The 17,831-nt window shown below is 43.6% G+C and overlaps 1 protein-coding gene across 2 annotated transcripts in view; it reads left to right on the forward strand.

Moving 5' to 3' along the window:
* Positions 1 to 8,783: 8,783 nt before the first annotated feature.
* fat4 (FAT atypical cadherin 4) overlaps positions 8,784 to 17,831 on the forward strand; it is a 103,774-nt gene continuing 94,726 nt past the window's right edge. For both annotated transcript variants that reach the window (XM_076738995.1, XM_076738996.1), the window contains exon 1: positions 8,784 to 14,242. In XM_076738995.1, the coding sequence (XP_076595110.1) occupies positions 9,140 to 14,242 (5,103 nt within the window). In that variant the 5' untranslated portion in view covers positions 8,784 to 9,139. The remainder of the gene's footprint in view (positions 14,243 to 17,831) is intronic.

Genomic DNA, 17,831 nt, shown 5'->3' on the forward strand with positions numbered 1-17,831 from the left:
GTTCATGATGTGAGGTACATCTTTAATGTCTTAGGAAAGTACTGCAAGGACCTCACAGCTGTGAAGGGGGAAGCTGTCGTGATATACCGTGTTAAAAAGCCATATCAGCATTTCCTGATTCAGACAGAACAAGTGATTATATACAACAAAGTGCAGTGATCAACTATGTTAAACTGTTAAATGTTTATTTGGGGTCAGCTTCATTGATAGTTAGCTTCTTTTCACCACTGAGAGTTAGCTTAACAGTGAGCAAGTAGCAACAGTGGTGCTGTTGCTCTGGGTACCTACAAGTTGTTATTATATGACACATAGACAGATACACCTGTATATTAGATACTTGAACAAAATGAAAAACCAGTCAGTGCTGGCGTTTCTAAACGTCAACAGAGATTCAAGATGGAGGACGATAAGTAGTAGCAGTTTGCTAGCTGTAGCAGTAGCAGTTTGCTAGCTGTAGCAGTAGCAGTTATAAGACTCCACATCTGCGATGTGCAGAGACTGAGCCAAAAACGAGAAGCCCTGGAGGAAAAATTGTGAAACTGTTGAGTTCCAGGTAAGTTCTGAAAACAATCACTTGTTATTTGACACCAGTTATGTTTTGTTTGCAGCACACCAAGTTAGCATGGTGGTTAAAACTCTAGACAGGACAGGATAGAGCGATGCTGATCTTTGCTCATCTTCCAACGAAGAAAGACTCTACAGTTCTGATAAAACTGATGCTATAGCAGGATCTAGTGAAGCTCTTAGGAGTCGGCATTGTTGTTTTTGTTGTTTCTCTGATAATGTCACAGCAAAACCATGCTCACATCTGCCAGTGGTTCCTTACAGGATACTGGTGACTTAAAGCTGGGCAAGATGGATTCTAGGAGAATCCAGCTACCTCACAAGATAACGTCAGTTTCGTATTAGCTACGGCAGCTACATTCATTGTAGCCATGCTGTAACCCTTTCGTGCACAATACATGCCTCAGTCAGATATGACTTTGCATTCCAGGCATACTTCTGTGTGTTGTCATTATCAGATCTGATTTAAATCTTATGTCTGCAGTTGAAAGATGGTGAAGCAAACATAAGACTCTCAAACTGCGCTGCTGTGTGATGGGGACATCTCAGAAAGGGCTGCAGATTTCACATTTGTCTTGATTCAATTTGTCCTCTGCACCTCCGGGTGTTTGAAGAAACTCACACAAACTCTCAAAGCTCAGGACTGTGCTTTGAAAGGGCATCCAAAAAAGGGGGTCTAGTGCTAGTGTGAAATAGAATAAGGGGTCTAATGAACAGCACCACACTCCACTCGCTGTTATTTGTCACTGTCCTCCTCACTCCTCCGCAGCCTCCCTGTAGAGATTCATATTAGTTTCAAAGGAATCAGCGAGCTCAGTCTTCATTTTCTTATCTCGAATCAGGATCAACTGCATCAGCAAAGCAATTTGCAGTGTATGCATGTGGTGGCTGGCCTGCCGTATGATCCCCATCTGTATCCATCACAGGTCAGATTGTTGTTGAAATGACTTCAGCTACTTCATATTGTTTGCTTTTTGTGTAACCTGCATCAGAGGATGTGGATCTCTTCCAGGAAGCCTTTCATTATAATGGCGCCGTGAACATTAATATAAAAACAGCATCGGCGTCTGTTTTCAGCTAACATCAGAAAGATATTTAGATACGCTCCTCATTAAATCATGCAGATATACAGACGTCACCTGAAGTTTCATTTTGTTTGCTTTTTCCCACTGGTCTGTGTTGGTGTAAACCTTCTAAATGTTTGCTTTGTACATTTTGATTAATGTTTCATAATGCTGAGCATCTCCAGTTTTAATTATGTATTATTTTGCAGTATTTTCAAGTAAATAAATGATTTTATACTCACTTCCAATTATGCCCAGTCAGACCAGGACAATGACCACTTCAGCATCAAAAATTTTCTGTGAAAACAATTGAAACACACAACTCGCTAATTAACCAAGCTAATTATTCTTATGACACATGCCATTTAATTTTTTGACTCACTGATTACAAAATTAATCAATTAATAATAATTTCAGTCTCTATGCCTGTGGCATAACACATTGGCATAACAATTTCGGAGGGGTTTATGAGATGAAGGGGCACAGAACTGGCTATTCCCCTCCAGACTTTAACACAAATATTTTGGTTTTTCCAGATTTCCATCAGCATGACTCTGCTATAAACAGGCCTGTGTCCTGAGGAATAAACAGTTTCGGAGAAAAAAATGAATTTAAAAAATTACATTCTGCTTACTGTGATGAAGACTTTTTTAATGATACAACAGTGACACCTCTGGGTTGGCTGTGGTACTGCATGTGGAGGAGCAGGCACTTCCTCCAGTGTTTTCAGAGGATAATACTGATGAATCCTTATATTTCTTCCTAATTAATAAGAAACAACAGAAAGGACTAGAAAATATACTTGTTAAGTCTGTGTCTGTGTGTGGACAAAAGTATGTGGACACCCGAACATTTCACCTGTACTCTGCACGATCATGTGGATTTTTAGAGATTAGTTTGTTTTCTCAAGTTCAGTGACCTCACTCGGTTGTTTTTGCATTATAGATGTTACACAAGTCTGTCAGTGTTTTACAGTGAATATTTGATGGCTGAACATTTCATTCCAAAACCATCAGTGTTAATCTGCAGCCATAACAGCCTCCAGTCTTCTGTGAAGGCTTTCTACCAGATTTTGGCTGCACAGATTTGCTCACAGTCAGCCAGAAGAACATTATTTTTTCACTGCGGGAACTTCCCCATGGGACCCTGAACCTTTTGAGGAATGAGTGAACTTTACCTGCGTTTCAATCAGTAGAACCAGGGACTGAATTTTGTTCCTTGCTGATATCTCCACAGTAAAAAACTCCCCTGGGTCTAGTACTTTCTGATGGTTCAGGAACTTTTTGGGTGGAGAATAACTTAACTAAACTAAGGCTGAACTTCATCTGACTGGTGAATCACAGATGCTACAGAAGCTACTTATGTGCAGCTCACAAAATAAGGAAATACTAGTAGTAAGTAGTGATATTAGGACAAAGGCTGGAAACTTCTTGTTTGTTTTTAAGCTAGGCTTTGTTGTTTGCTCCCTGACATGTTCAAAGCAAGAGTAAAAAGTAAAAGTAAAAAGAGAGAAATGTGTGCAAACAGGCTGTAAGCAAGAGCAAACCAGGGAGAAGGAGTGGCGTCAGCTCCTCGGGTTCCTGGACCTGGTTGAAAACAGTTATTTGTGAGGTTGGCCGCTGATGCTGGCCGATACATCCTGGCTCGTGGTTCGCGTTTCACTTCATCCCAAAGGTGTTGGATGGGGATGGAGTCGGGGCTCAGTCAAGTTCTTCCACACCGAGCTGGGAAAACCAGACATGCAACAGACAGCGGAGTCCACAGGCATTTCACCATATGCTGTATTCATCTGCCTCCACTGTCAGTGTCAAATGATTAAAGTTAATAACGCTATCATAGCCGATGTTAATCACACAGTACTGGCAGCTTCATTAGTGAGTTAGCTGTGGCTCCAAAGTGCCAGGATCGGTTATCCACTCCATCACATGTCATCATCCCACCCTTTTCCCTTCTGACTCACCCTAGTGAGAAAACACTGAAATACCTCCTGTATATTTCATCAAAGTTTTGTACACTATAATTCTACATTTCAACATGGCTGCAATATTTGGCGCTCCACCCTGAAATGAATGACTGTTTGGTTTGTTTGGCAAATGCTGGTGCAAATGATATCTCATGCAACGCCCATGTAATGTACCCAACAGCGGAGTTTACTGATTGATATTTATTTCCTCACGCTGAGATTTCCTCAGCGTGAGCGGCCGAGGGAGATGGAAACTGGGAGATGCCGAGCACGCTAGGAAACAGCAGGCCCTCACATTAGGCTCGGCAACCAGGGATCGCTGGGAAAAGGGCTGCAGAAAACCAGGACGACAATTTAAAACCCAGAAGCATGTTAAACAAATACAGACATGCAATAGATCCACTGTCAGCATTAGTGGCTGGCTGTTCGCACACTCATTATTAGAAAAGAGGGCAGTGTTGTTTTGCTGGCTCTCACTTCCCTCGAGGCATACAATAACCTTTTTGTAGCTCACTTTTTAAAAGCCTATTCAGCTAAACTCCTGTTGCCTGAGACTGAAACCAATGACTCGCTTGTAAAAAAATATATATATATATACCAATTTACCCTCCTCTTTAGCATTGTTTCTCCAAGACCCTCCAAGGATGAGACAGGACTGACCCTGAAAGCTGCACTGAAGTGCCGCAGAATGGAAAGCCGGTGATTAGCATCTCATTATCTGTCCTCATATTTAATTTAGCTCAAGTTCAAACCTGATTGTCCTTTTTTGCGTCAGTTCATTCAGGTCAGATCCCATTTCCGCACACTTCACAGAAGACAGAACATGGTGCATGAATGGCTGCTTTGGATTACTGCAGCCCTTCATCTTCTCATTGACTCCTGCATTTGATCTTCATGACCGAGCTTTGACTTTACAATATGTTGATAGATTTTATGAGAGTAGTCACTGTGCTTGAACCGAGCTTTTTCAGACTGGGGGAAGCAGCCTTTGATGGTCTGAACTAATCTTATTGAGGGGATTTCACATTTCTATCTGACATCTGTCTGCTTGGTCCACGTTTGCTTATCAACAGAGCCAAAGAGCATTTCATTTCACTTTCAACATCCTCATAAACTTGTTTTGCTTTCTACATGGCTTCAGAAAAGTCATGTCCCAGTATCATCAACAAAAATCTAAATCTCTCCGTTGGTGCGTGATTGATTTACAAGTCAGTGTGCTGGTATTTCATTCAGCACTGCCTCTGAACTGAAAGCAGAACTGTTTTTATGTCATCGGATGGATTCACAAGGTGGGCTGCAGCGAAGTTGCCTGCACCAAATGTTTGTGGAAGTGACATGACGATGTGTATGAGTGGGCTGCTGTAGCTGAGCGAGAAGAGAAAATCGAACATATATCGTAGAATTAATCCGTGGCTTGTTCAGTACACGTCAAAGTGTTCTTGAGCAAGACACTGAACCCCTAAGCTACGAAAGAGGTCAATCAATGTCAGATCCGTTGACTCTTTTGTTGATAAACCTTCTGTTTGCAGTTTATTGGCCGACTAGCTTCTCTATTAAAGCAGGTGGTGGTGGAATAAAGCTGTGGTCACAACATACAATAACTGCTGGTGATCATCTCACCCTCCAAACAATCGTACTGTGAAGTGTCTAGATGGCTGCTGTTCTCTGTGTTGTCCTCCATACCACTGTGCTAGTAGCAGCATGGATTACGCTCAGCCGCTCTAATGCACTTCCTTCACTCTGGATTAGACGCTGTTGTTGTGTGTCGCGTTGTGAGTGATTGCAAAAGACACTTTGAAAGCTAATTTGAGCAGCCAGAGCTTCCAAGCTGAGCCACATCTGTAGAAATCCCACTGGAATTTCAAACCGCCTCCAAATGTAGCTTGAATTCAAATTGATTTGGACTTTCTGAAATCAATCTGGATGCAGTCTGGAGATGCCAAAAAACGGATTTGAGCTGGCTGTCTGAACGAGGACGTCATGTCTGTCTATTCGTTAAAGAAAGAAGTACAGTATCGTGTGTGCATCGATGATATTTCAGCAGCTTTAAGGAAAAGCTCACAGACTGCCCAGGAGAGAAGCGGTACACCATCAGAGGAGCACGAATCTGAAACTTTGGATTATATATGGAGACTATGCACATCCACGACAACAGATCTAATAGTTATCTCATGATTCAACATACGTTCTCATGGACCAAAGTGTTTGTCAAGTAGACAAACGGTCACGAGTATCACCAGAATTATAGGAATCCTCCTCTAGGGACCTGGGTAGTTGTCAAGATGTTGTGGTTTGGACAGAAGTGCTGAGTGGACGGATTGACCCACTGATTCACTGACAAGCTGACTTTACCATCATTAAGTCCTGGCAGCAGCAAGGAAAAGAGCCTATTATACCAGAGCAGATGCAAAATGGCTGTCACAAAGTGGAAAGTAGAGAATTAGGAATTACATGAATCATTCTTGACAGGTATTTGATGCAGAGCAGCAGCAGGCTAAGATCCATGCCAATCCAAACAATCTCAGCATTTTGATAGTATAATAAGCAAGCGGGCTAAAAACTCATATACAAACAGCTTCACAAGTCGTCTTAACTTTCATTTTGCTACTGTATTTGCAAATGTTTTCAATGTCGGTGCAGACCATGGGATCAGCATCTCATCCACGTCAAAATTAGCGCTCGGATCAGTGACAGCACGTGAAAACATCCGTCAGCATAAGGGAATTAACTCAAACATAACAACAACTTGATATTTATATCAAAAGCATCCTGAGAGCTCCTGGCTTAGCTGGAGTAATCAAGTTAGCGAAACGTCTCCTGTGGGGAAGTAATCTACTTTGATGCTCTGTCTGCTACCAAAACATTGAATCTGTGTCAGGCTGCGCAGGCTGAGCAGCTACCACCCGTCCAGCCCACTCCGTAATTCAATTACATTAGTTGACTCATGTCCTACTTAACGTCCAGGCAGCCAACAGCCTGATTACAGAAGCCACAAATTGTCAAATACCAAACCTGAATAAACATTTATGTCTCTCAAAACCAGGAGGGTTGTAATTATCCTGGGTAATGTTATTTCACAGGACAGATGAAGTGCTGTGCGGAGTTCACTTCCCAGATCAGCGATGTAGAAACTCATACAGTTCTTCTGAGTGTAATTTGACTTTTCGATGAACTCGTTTGACCTGGACCCAACCTCGTCCCACAGCAAGTGGACATTTATCAGAAGTGTGGGTCTGGAAGTTATTAATGCCTTGACTTCCACCTGATCATGTCTGTTTCACATTGCAATAAAATGCTCACATGCAAACACTTCATTTTTAATGTGTATCATTAATGTATTTTAATGTCTTTTGAGGGAAAGTGACTGAAGACAGTACAGCAGAAGTATTTTAATCTGCCTTATTTCCATATTCTCATACTTTCTGTGGAATGTTACCTTATAAAGCAAACAAGGACGTGAACACTGCTGGAAGTTAAAAAGACAATATTTTTAATGAATGAAATAATAAGACTCCAGCAAGGTAAAAACATTCTGTTCATCAAGCAGGAATGGAAAATGACTAATTTAAAGTGACTGTAAAATGTTTGATTGTCACTTCAGGCAGCTTTGTAAATCTAAAATTGCATAAATTAGCACAACAGAAAAACATTTATATGAGCAAAAAAAGTGCAACATGTTGTCACCTGAATGATCAAATTTCTTCTTACACAGTTGCCGGTAATCACAAAATAAGTCATAAAGTTATATTCAATAAGCCTAAAAAAATACACGACTTCTGAGGTTGTCTACAATGTGTTTAATGTAACCTTTAATTTGTCTAAATACTGTTTTTTGACTAATGTATTTTCTGCACAAACAGCTGTGTTACGTGGTTAAAGTTTATTAACATGGAGCCAAGAAAGCTGGATAATATAGTTTTTATATTTTGTGGTTTTTAGGACATTTAATCACTGGTTTTCATTGAAAAAGAACATTTGAGAATGATGAGACATGTTGTTTGCCTCAAAAGTTCTTAATAGCTGTAATTTCGTGTTAGCCTTTGTTTACCAAGCTGAAGATCTGATGCCTCTGCAGAGAAAACAATGACGCTTCCAGGATGTAAATTAGGATTCAGTTTTAGATTCAGACAGATTGTTGCTGCAGTTCATCTCACATTTCATCACATGCAGGGTGAACTAATACTTTTGCATGTGTATAATTTTACATTAAATAAACTTAACAGCACCAAATGTTTAAATGTGTGCCTCCTGCTCTCTGACTGAAATGTATTTTGGTTGGAATTACCACCATTCGGCCACTAGATGGAGCCACTTAACCACGTTTATTAGGCTTCCTGCAGCTTCATTATATGCAAATTTCTCACAGCTGTAATGAATCCTGGAAACGACACTAAACACTGAGCTTTATTAGACAGCTAATTATGATTGGAGAGTCTTAATTTTAACAGCATTTGCCTCTGAAATACCCGAGGAAACCACACTGGCATATACAGAAGACACTAAGTTTCAGTGAGCAGTTTACAGAGCAAAGAATTAAAATTACCTAACCCAAAACACGGTTTTATTTTTAGAAAGGGTTGTTCCTGCAGCAAATGTGGCGCAGAGAAGTCACATTTTTCTACTTTAAGGGGATCATTATAACACTTCTACAACATTTCTAATAGGACTTTGTGTTACTCTAATATGCTTTTAAACTCGTTTTTTTCCACATTTTATTTCCATATTTATTTCTCTGATTTTCCTTTATTGTGAGTACACTTTGATTTTGTGGGAAGTATTTCTATCATAGACTCTGCGCGTTTTCTTGCTGGTTTTTGAGTAAATTTCATATCCCACACTAATATTTAAAGTAATCTGGACCCTTTTATCTTACATTAATCTGTTATTGAGGTAATTAAGGGCATCGTTACCTGTCTTATTTGACTGACAGCCTTCCACGGGCGGGGACAGCGGGCTGCGCTGCACAATAGAGGGAGGAGGGTGGCGGGAGGCGGGCAGGAGCGCCGCTATCCAATGGGATCAGTGATGGGAGGGAGTTTGCCGAACTCCAGCTTTGTCCCAACTTACTGGGACTCCTGAGCACAATATGACTGAAGCGCCTGCACCGTTATTCCACGGGACGGTGCGGAGGCTCAGCCGCCTGCACACACTCAGCGCCGCTCACTTGCGCCCTAACTTTGGATAAACTTTTCTCCGCGCGTCTTTAAGGAGCCAGGAACTTTTGTTTTGTTTTGTCTTGTCTGTGGAGGGATGGACAGATTCCGCTCTGAAAATGCAGTTTGAGGAGTTGAAACGAAACTAGGGATCATTCTCTCCATTCAGAGGATTTGGCTGCAGTGAAACGCAGCGCTGCGCAGGATAAAACGGCACTTCTGGAGTACTTTTGGACACCGAATAAGTGCGCAAAGAGTCGTTGCTGGGTTTCTCTTTTGAGTTTTCTCTGCACATTTGCTGGAATACAATGCTTTAGTGACTCGTCCAACCTCACTAAAGTTGATGCATCATAGGCATGGACTCTGTCTGAGAAAGGTGGACTGGCTAACTGACCATGGCGCTCACAGGTAGGGGCTTAGGCCGGTTTCATTTGATTTTACTGATGTTATGGACTCTGTCGCAGTACTCAGCATCCAGCCAAGTCCGTCAAGAGTTTCAGGTCCTGGAGGAGCAGCCCATCGGTACCTACGTGGGCACGATAGAGACCAAGCCCAGCTTCACGTACCGCTTCAGCGAGAGCCACAAACTTTTCTCAATTAACGGCACCACTGGAGTCATTTACACCTCCTCCGTGATTGACAGAGAGGTTTTGCAAAGTGATGTCATCAACGTCGTGGTGCTGTCCAGTCAACCAACCTACCCGACGGAGGTCAGGATAGTAGTTTTGGATATCAATGATAACTCCCCGGTGTTTCCAGACGCGTCGATTGTCGTGTCTTTCAAGGAGGACGCCAGCAGCGGCAGGCAGGTGATTCTGGACACCGCCACAGACTCAGACATTGGAAGTAACGGAGTTGATCACACCACCTACAGAATAGTGAAAGGCAACGAGCAGAGGAAATTCCGCTTGGATATTACAGTCAATCCTAGTGGAGAGGGGGCATTCTTGCACCTTGTTTCAACTGGAGGCTTGGACAGGGAAGTTACTCCTTTCTACCAGCTCATGATTGAAGTGGAGGACAAAGGAGACCCGAAAAAGTTTGGCTACCTGCAAGTAAACGTCACCATTCAAGACATAAATGACAACCCCCCTATTTTTGATCAAGATCAGTATCAAACCAGTGTTTTTGAGGATGCGGCAGTAGGCTCAAGTATTCTGCAGATCACAGCATCAGATCTTGATGAGGGAGCCAATGCTGAGATCAGGTACTTCTTAGATGAAGGGACACCTTTCCAAATTGACCCTAAAGCTGGTATTATTATTATAAAAGAGGGTTTGGATTATGAGAGTAAGAAAGAGTACTCCCTGACTATTCATGCAGTAGACAACGGCGTGCCCTCGCTGTCAGGCAGAACAGAAGCCACAATCAAACTTTTAGATGTGAATGATAACGACCCAGTGGTCAAGTTTAGGTATTTTCCCACAACTTCTAAATTTGCTTCTGTTGATGAGAATGCACAGATTGGCACTGTTGTGGCTTTGCTCACTGTTTCAGATTCAGACTCCCCCACAGCTAACGGTAACATATCTGTTTCAATCTTAGGAGGTAACGAGCAGAGGCACTTTGAAGTGCACACGTCTCCTGTGCCCAATTTAAGTCTGATCAAAGTGGCCAGTGTATTAGACAGAGAGAGAATCTCCTCGTACAACCTGACTGTGTCTGTGTCAGACAATGGCAAGCCTATCGCTAGGTCCTCCTTTGCCAGTCTGGTTATTTTTGTGAATGATATCAATGATCACCCACCCATATTCCAGGAAACACTGTACAGAGTAGATATCAGTGAAGACATACCAAAAGGCAGCTACATTAAAGGGGTTTCTGCAACAGATGGTGACTCTGGGCAGAATGCCAACCTGCGCTACTCCCTGGTGTCTGGAAATGCTTTGGGCTGGTTCTCCATCAGTGAAAACAGTGGTCTGGTTACTAGCGCCGCTTTGCTGGATAGGGAAATAGCATCTGAAATTGTGCTAAACATTAGTGCCAAAGACCAGGGGCTGCAGCCCAAGATTTCTTACACTAAACTTATAGTCAACATCACTGATGTGAATGACCAAGTGCCCACATTTACCCAGAGCACATTTCATGTTTCCCTGATGGAGCACGCTCCTGCCGGCACTGAGCTGGTGGTGCTGTCTGCCTCAGATGACGACCTCGGGGCCAATGGAACTATCCGGTTCTCATTTGATGCAGAGACTCCAGCCGCAGTCCAGGAGCTGTTTCGCCTGGATGCCGTGTCAGGGCGATTAAGCACAGCCGTGGAGCTAGACAGGGAGGATCAGGCCTCCTACTTACTGCACATCCAGGCAGCAGACGCAGGCAGCCCTCAGCTGCACTCTGTAGGAAAAGTCAACATCACTCTGAGGGATATCAATGACAATAGGCCAGTTTTCTACCCTGTGCAGTATTTTGCCAATGTTAAAGAGAACGAGCCCTCGGGTTCTTATGTAACCACCGTTTCAGCCACAGATCCTGATTTGGGTCGAAATGGCACAATCAAATATATAATTACAGCTGGAGACGCTTCCAAATTTCGCATTAATAGCAACACGGGGAGGATTACCACGCTTGTTCCCCTGGATAGAGAGGAGAAAACTGCTTACCAGCTGCAGGTGACAGCAGCAGATGGTAGCGGCCTGCGCTCACACACCCAGGCCATAGTGACTGTAACTGTCATAGACACACAGGATAACCCACCGGTCTTTAGCCAGAAAGGGTACAGCTTTGTCATGTTTGAAAATGTGGGTGTCGGGACAGTTATAGGGACCGTGTCAGCCACCACTGTGGATTTAAACACAAACATTTCATATCTAATCACTTCGGGGGACCAGAGGGGGGTTTTTGCTGTGAACAGCGCAGGTCAGATCACAGCGTTGAGCCAGATAGACAGAGAGGAGCAGGGTTTTTATCAGCTGAAAGTTGTAGCCAGAGCTGGGGAGATCACAGGAGAGGCCTTTGTTAACATCACTGTGAAGGACTTAAACGATAATGCCCCTCATTTCATTCACGCTGTGGAGCATGTGAGTGCGGTGGAAAACTGGAGCACAGGTCATGTCATATTCCAGGCCAAAGCTTCAGATCCCGATGAAGGCACAAATGGAATGGTGGTTTACAGCCTCAAACAAAACCCCAAAGGCCTTTTTCATATTCATGAGAAGCATGGCCTCATCACACTGACCGGGCCGCTGGAGGTCACCACAAGCTCTTATGAGGTCGAGGTCATTGCAGCAGACATGGGGGTCCCCAAGCACACCTCCAGCCTCATCCTCATTGTCAGCGTTTATGACGTCAACGACAACTCGCCAGTGTTTGACCAGCTTTCCTATGAGGTCATCATCCTGGAGTCTGAGCCTGTCAACAGCCGCTTTTTCAAAGTGGAGGCCACCGACAAAGACTCTGGTCTTAATGGGGAGATTATGTATGACATCGCTGGTGGCAACACAGGTGATGTGTTTGGCATTTTTCCAGATGGGCATTTGTATATCAAAGCAGAGCTGGACCGAGAGATTCAGGACAGATATAACTTAGTGGTTGTGGCCAAAGACCGGGCTGTGGAACCACTTAGCGCCACCGTCAATGTCAGCGTGATCCTCGATGACGTAAACGACAACCGTCCCCTCTTTAACAGCACCAATTATGTGTTTCATTTTGAGGAAGAGCAGAAGAGGGGGTCGCTGGTGGGGCGTGTTTTTGCCGAGGATAAGGACTTTGGCCCAAACAGTGAGGTCAGATATACATTTGAGACTCCACAGCCCAACTTTGAGCTGAACGCCATCACAGGGGAGTTGACCAGCACGCTGCAGTTCGATCGCGAGTCACTCATGAGACAAAGAGGCGCCGCCGTCTTCAGCTTTGTGGTCGTCTCGTCAGACCAGGGACTCCCCAAGCCCCTCAGAGACCAGGCGAAAGTGCAAGTTTACATTCAAGACATCAACGACAACCCGCCTAAATTCACTAAAGACATTTACCAGGCTTCCATCTCTGAGTCAGCCCAGAACATGACACAACTGCTGCGGGTCTCCGCCTCCGATGTGGATGAGAACAAAAATGGACTGGTTCATTATCACATCCCTGAAGGCAACGAGGAACGACAGTTCACCATTGATAGCAGCTCTGGACAGGTTACTTTAGTAGGAAAGCTGGACTATGAATCCACATCCTCCTATTCATTGAAAATAATAGCTGTTGATGCTGGAGCTGTGCCCTTGTCCTCCTCCTGTATGCTTAGTATCAGCATCCTGGATGAGAATGACAACTCCCCCTCCTTCCCTAAATCCTCACTGTCTGTGGATGTCCTGGAAAACATGAGGATAGGGGAGCTGGTGGCCTCTGTGACCGCCACAGATGCAGATTCTGGTCAGAACGCAGACATAACGTACAGCATCACAGCCACAAATAACCACGGCACTTTCAGTATCAGCCCCAACACCGGCAGCATCTTTTTGGTTAAAAAGCTGGACTATGAAACTCAGTCATTTTACAAACTCAACATCACTGCTAAGGATAATGGCAGACCACCCCGCTCCTCATCCATTCCTGTGGTCATTCATGTCAGGGATTTTAACGACAACCCTCCCATATTTACCCCTGGTGACATTTTCAAATCCATCCCAGAAAATCTCCCCATCTCAGCCTCAGTCATGACAATTACAGCTCATGACACAGACGCAGACATAAATGGGCTGCTGGAATACTCCATTGTTCAACAGATTCCCCGGGGAAACCACTTCAGCATTGACCCAATCACCGGGCTCATATTCACCAACAAGGAAGTTGACAGGGAGTTTTCAAATCTGTTCGAACTGACAATCAAAGCGACTGACCAGGCTGTTCCAGTTGAATTCCGCCGCTTTGCCCTGAAAAATGTCACAATATGGGTCACAGACCAGAATGATAACATTCCCAGTTTTGTGTCCCAGAACGCCCTTGTGGCTGAGCCCAACATCGTCATCGGCTCTATCCTGACAACAGTGGTGGCCTTTGACCCTGATGAGGGCGCAAACGGGGAAGTGGAGTACGAGCTCGTGGAAGGGGACGCTAACACTTTCATCATGGACAGGTACAGTGGAGATATTCGCCTGGCCTCCCAGCTGGTACCGTCCCGGCTCATGTACACCCTCACTGTGTCAGCCACAGACCACGGCACAGACCGCAAGACCTCCAGAACTGAGCTGACCATCATCCTTCAAGGGATGGACGGGCCTGTTTTCTCCCAGCCGAAATACATCACTATCCTCAAAGAGGGCCAGCCGCCAGGCACCAACGTCATCTCCCTGGATGCCTCCAGCCCGCGGGGCTCAGCGACCAAAGTGGAGTATTTCATCGTGGCGGTTCGCAGTGGCGGAAAAGCCGTGGGACGCCTTTTCACCATCGGCCGCCACACTGGAGTGATACAGACGGCAGCAGAGCTGGACCGAGAACAAGGCTCCGACCTGTACCTGGTGGATGTGTATGCCATCGAGACAGACGCCAGCCAGCCCAGAACACAGCGTGCTGAGGTTAGTACACTGCTGACTTCTCTATTCTCTACAGGTACTGGAAAGCCACCTTATATTTTGCTCTATTGGTCTATTTGATCTGTTTGGCAGGGGGAGGGCATGAACTCACATGCTGGCATTTGCTATAGACATTTGGATGGAATAAGTGTAATGAGATCAAGCTTTGAACTGGAAAAAAATGGGGAGCGAGACTGTCCAAGTCACACATAAAACAGAGCCACCTATTGCATTTGTCTGCTCATTAATTAAATTCCTTTTTTACGCATAGCTCTGCGTTATATTAAATCATAATTTTCTTGGACACGGGTAAGAGGGCCTTGTTCGTTGGCATGATAACTTTATTGTTCCCGTTTCCAAAAACATACTAGCCATAACAATTCATCATGAATGTGCCTCCTCTAATATTTGAGCAGTCTGGCAAAGGGAAATGAGTGTTGCATGAATTCTGCACAAGCTCTTCTCCTGCTCTCATGAACTGAGATATTCTTATCAGCGGATATGAACTGCACAAATCAAAAAAAGGACCCCTTTTTAATTTCCCCACTGTAGACATAAATCATTCAGGGCTGCTGTTTCAGGTTCAAGGCCAGTGATGGCTTCTACAGTGCCTCAAGCAGAAATGAAAAAAGAGTAACTCATAAGGTCTTGTAGTGCAGGTATGCATCATCAGTGTCAGTATTACTTTGAGCCCCTGAGGCTGTTTGGGCACTGGGGTGGTCTTGGGGTACCTTTATACCACCGGGAACTGCTCCACAGGCAATAAGTGACCATTAAAATTGGGTGACCCTTTAAGACTCTGTGAAAAGACACTGAGGGCAGGGGGAGTGAAACTTAAGCTATCCACTGAGTTTGCATTCTGCGATGCACCTTTTTCAGTCTCTCCTTAAAGAAAGAGGGGGTTAAATTCTCTGTAGTGTAATGCGGGAACCCTAAACCCAGTTATGGGTGGCTAAGTCTTAGCCGCTAGTCAAATGAAAAACAAATGTGAGGCTATATATGTTTTTGGAATTTTTTAACCGGGACTTGAAATGCCATGTTATTACAGACTTGATGACACACATACTGCATTTAAGTTGTACTTTTCAGAGAAAAAACAAAAAGGTGTAAGCTTCTCCTCCTCTTCAATATGTTTCGTGTTAGTGATGCCTGATGTGAAATGATTTAACAGTTTAAGATTAGCAGGATGCCTTTTGACAGTTGTTATTGATGCCTTTTCAACCTCTGCAAATATTGAAGCTGAAATCCAATACAGCAATCAGTTATTTGGAGACACGCTCACATATTATTGAAATCAAGGATTACTTGGCAAAATCGTGTTAGCTAAGTTAACTTAAAGGTTTGCCTGGGCCAAATGGGAATATCAAATGTTCTCTCACTTTGCCTGCAGCGAAGATGGCAATCTGCTTTCCTGCAGACTCTACTGTCGGGCTAATGAGAGAATATAGTGCCTCAGTGCTCCATTCCCAAACCTTAAACTAGATTGGTTTCATGCTAAGCTTGAACTTTCTCACCCCTTGGAGAGATGACTTTACCATACCACCTGGCTGAATAGTCAATCTCTCCATTTTGAGAAGCGTGAGATCTAATAACTTGGAGGAATTCAAATGACCTTCCACATTTGGAAATAAGGGCTGCTTTTGAGCTGAAATGCGATGGGCAGTGGTCTTTATGGCTTTATTTTTAATAGCAGAACTCAACAGGTCGTATTAATGCTACGTGTGTCTACTCTTTCAGTGGGATCTCAAAGGACAGCGTGATACAATAGTGTAAACTTTCAGACTTAGACTAATGTTTTTCCAGTGCAGTGTTTATATACCAGATACCCAGTAGCAACTGGGGGATTATATCCACCCCTGGGGTTGTGACCCTTTCACATTCTCCATTTCCCATTTTCCCCATTGATTGGATGCATGAGGGAAAGCTGGCATTTCTTTCCCTCTGCTATGCACCGTGTGTGATGTTTTGGAAACGCTCAAACAAAGAGAATTTGGCTGGACATGCTTTATCGACAGTCGTGATCTTAAACAACTCAGGACCCTGCTGGGCCCGCAGTGGAAAGAGTGGAGAGAGGGGATTCTGGGGGTTTTTCCTGACCTTCTTGGCATCTCATAAAGTTTCATTGTCAGTGATTGTTGATCACGTCTGTCATTGCAGGACTGTATGTGCCCTTTGCCTCACATCTGGCTCTTGTATGATGTGCATTGGTCGTGAGTTGACTTAGAGAAATTTAGATGATCGTGTTTGGTCGTTCTGCTTCAGCAGCTTCTAAGTGTCAGTTTGAAATGCCATGGGAATGACTTCATTACCCAGAAGTCTTTGTGTTGCTTCCTCTCAGTAGCTGCACAGATAAAGATGCTGATATAAAATCTCTTGGCAGCAGATTCATTCATTGTTAGCGAACCCAGATTCCATTCATAGTGTTCAGGAGGATGTTTTTTATTTCACTCCAAGTTTTGATTCATCACATCCTGCGATGTCCTCGTTTAGAGGTGGAGAGAAGCCCCCCTCCCCTAACTTACACTGACTAAATTCACAATCAAACACCTATGACAGGTTTCTCAGTATCGATTCCACTTGTGGCCACAACTTGATCAGTGAAGCGAAGCACCTGCATCATCACTAATTAGGGTGTTTGTTAGAGAGAAGCACAGATCTGCCCTTGAGATGTTTTTTTTATTGCTTGTGTTTTTATATGCTCGACATCTTGCAACTGGGACTGCAACTAACGATTTTTTATAATCAACTCTTCATTTACATCATAAACGACGTGGAAAAGCTGCAAATTCTCACATTTAAGAAGCAGCAGCAGCAAGTTTGACATTTTTGCTTGAAAATAACTTGAACCAGTAATTGATTATCAAAATACTCTGCGATTAATTTTTTCCATTAATAAGCTAATTGTTGCAGTTCTACTTGCAGTTACTGCAACTTTATTTGACTTTATAATTTTGACACTGTCCAGTTCATATGTTGATTTTTAAGAGCAGAATAAGGGAACGGGCGCACCTATTACGTACGATGGGTGAGTCTTAAGGAAATCATCGTTTAGTATCTGAACTCTTCAGAGTCGTTGGCTTTGGCTCGTCAGATTGTGGCAGGTTGAGTCAGATCAGATTCATCACAGACAGTTAGTTAAATGTTGATATGTTGATTTTTTTGGCTGGTATCAGTAAATCCATAGAAACTTCTCAAGTCCACCAGTAGGTCAGGCTGTTTCCAACACACATTTTTAACAAAATATGTACAAATATGGCCTTTTGCTCCTTGTGTTTTACTAGTTTGACCTCTGGAGATCAGGTGTGTTACACTGCTGACAGTATGTTTGTGCTTAAATGAATCTAATGGCTGCAGATTTTTTGTGATCCACTTTCAAAACCTATTTTAATTTTTTTGTTGGAGTACTTGTTAAAAGAAAGAAATGTATCCTTGTGATTTGAAAGAAATCGCAGAGAACAAGTAGAAAAGATTTCTCTCTCTGGTTGACGTCCTCTGGACTCTTTCCCTTCATCTGCCTCCTCACATTCAGACCCTGCAGCCCCTATAGACCGGACGGCTACAACTGTTTTCTTAAACTCACTGTGAATCAAAA

Source organism: Chaetodon auriga, chromosome 9 (genome assembly GCF_051107435.1).
Source record: "Chaetodon auriga isolate fChaAug3 chromosome 9, fChaAug3.hap1, whole genome shotgun sequence".
Taxonomy (NCBI): domain Eukaryota; kingdom Metazoa; phylum Chordata; class Actinopteri; order Chaetodontiformes; family Chaetodontidae; genus Chaetodon; species Chaetodon auriga.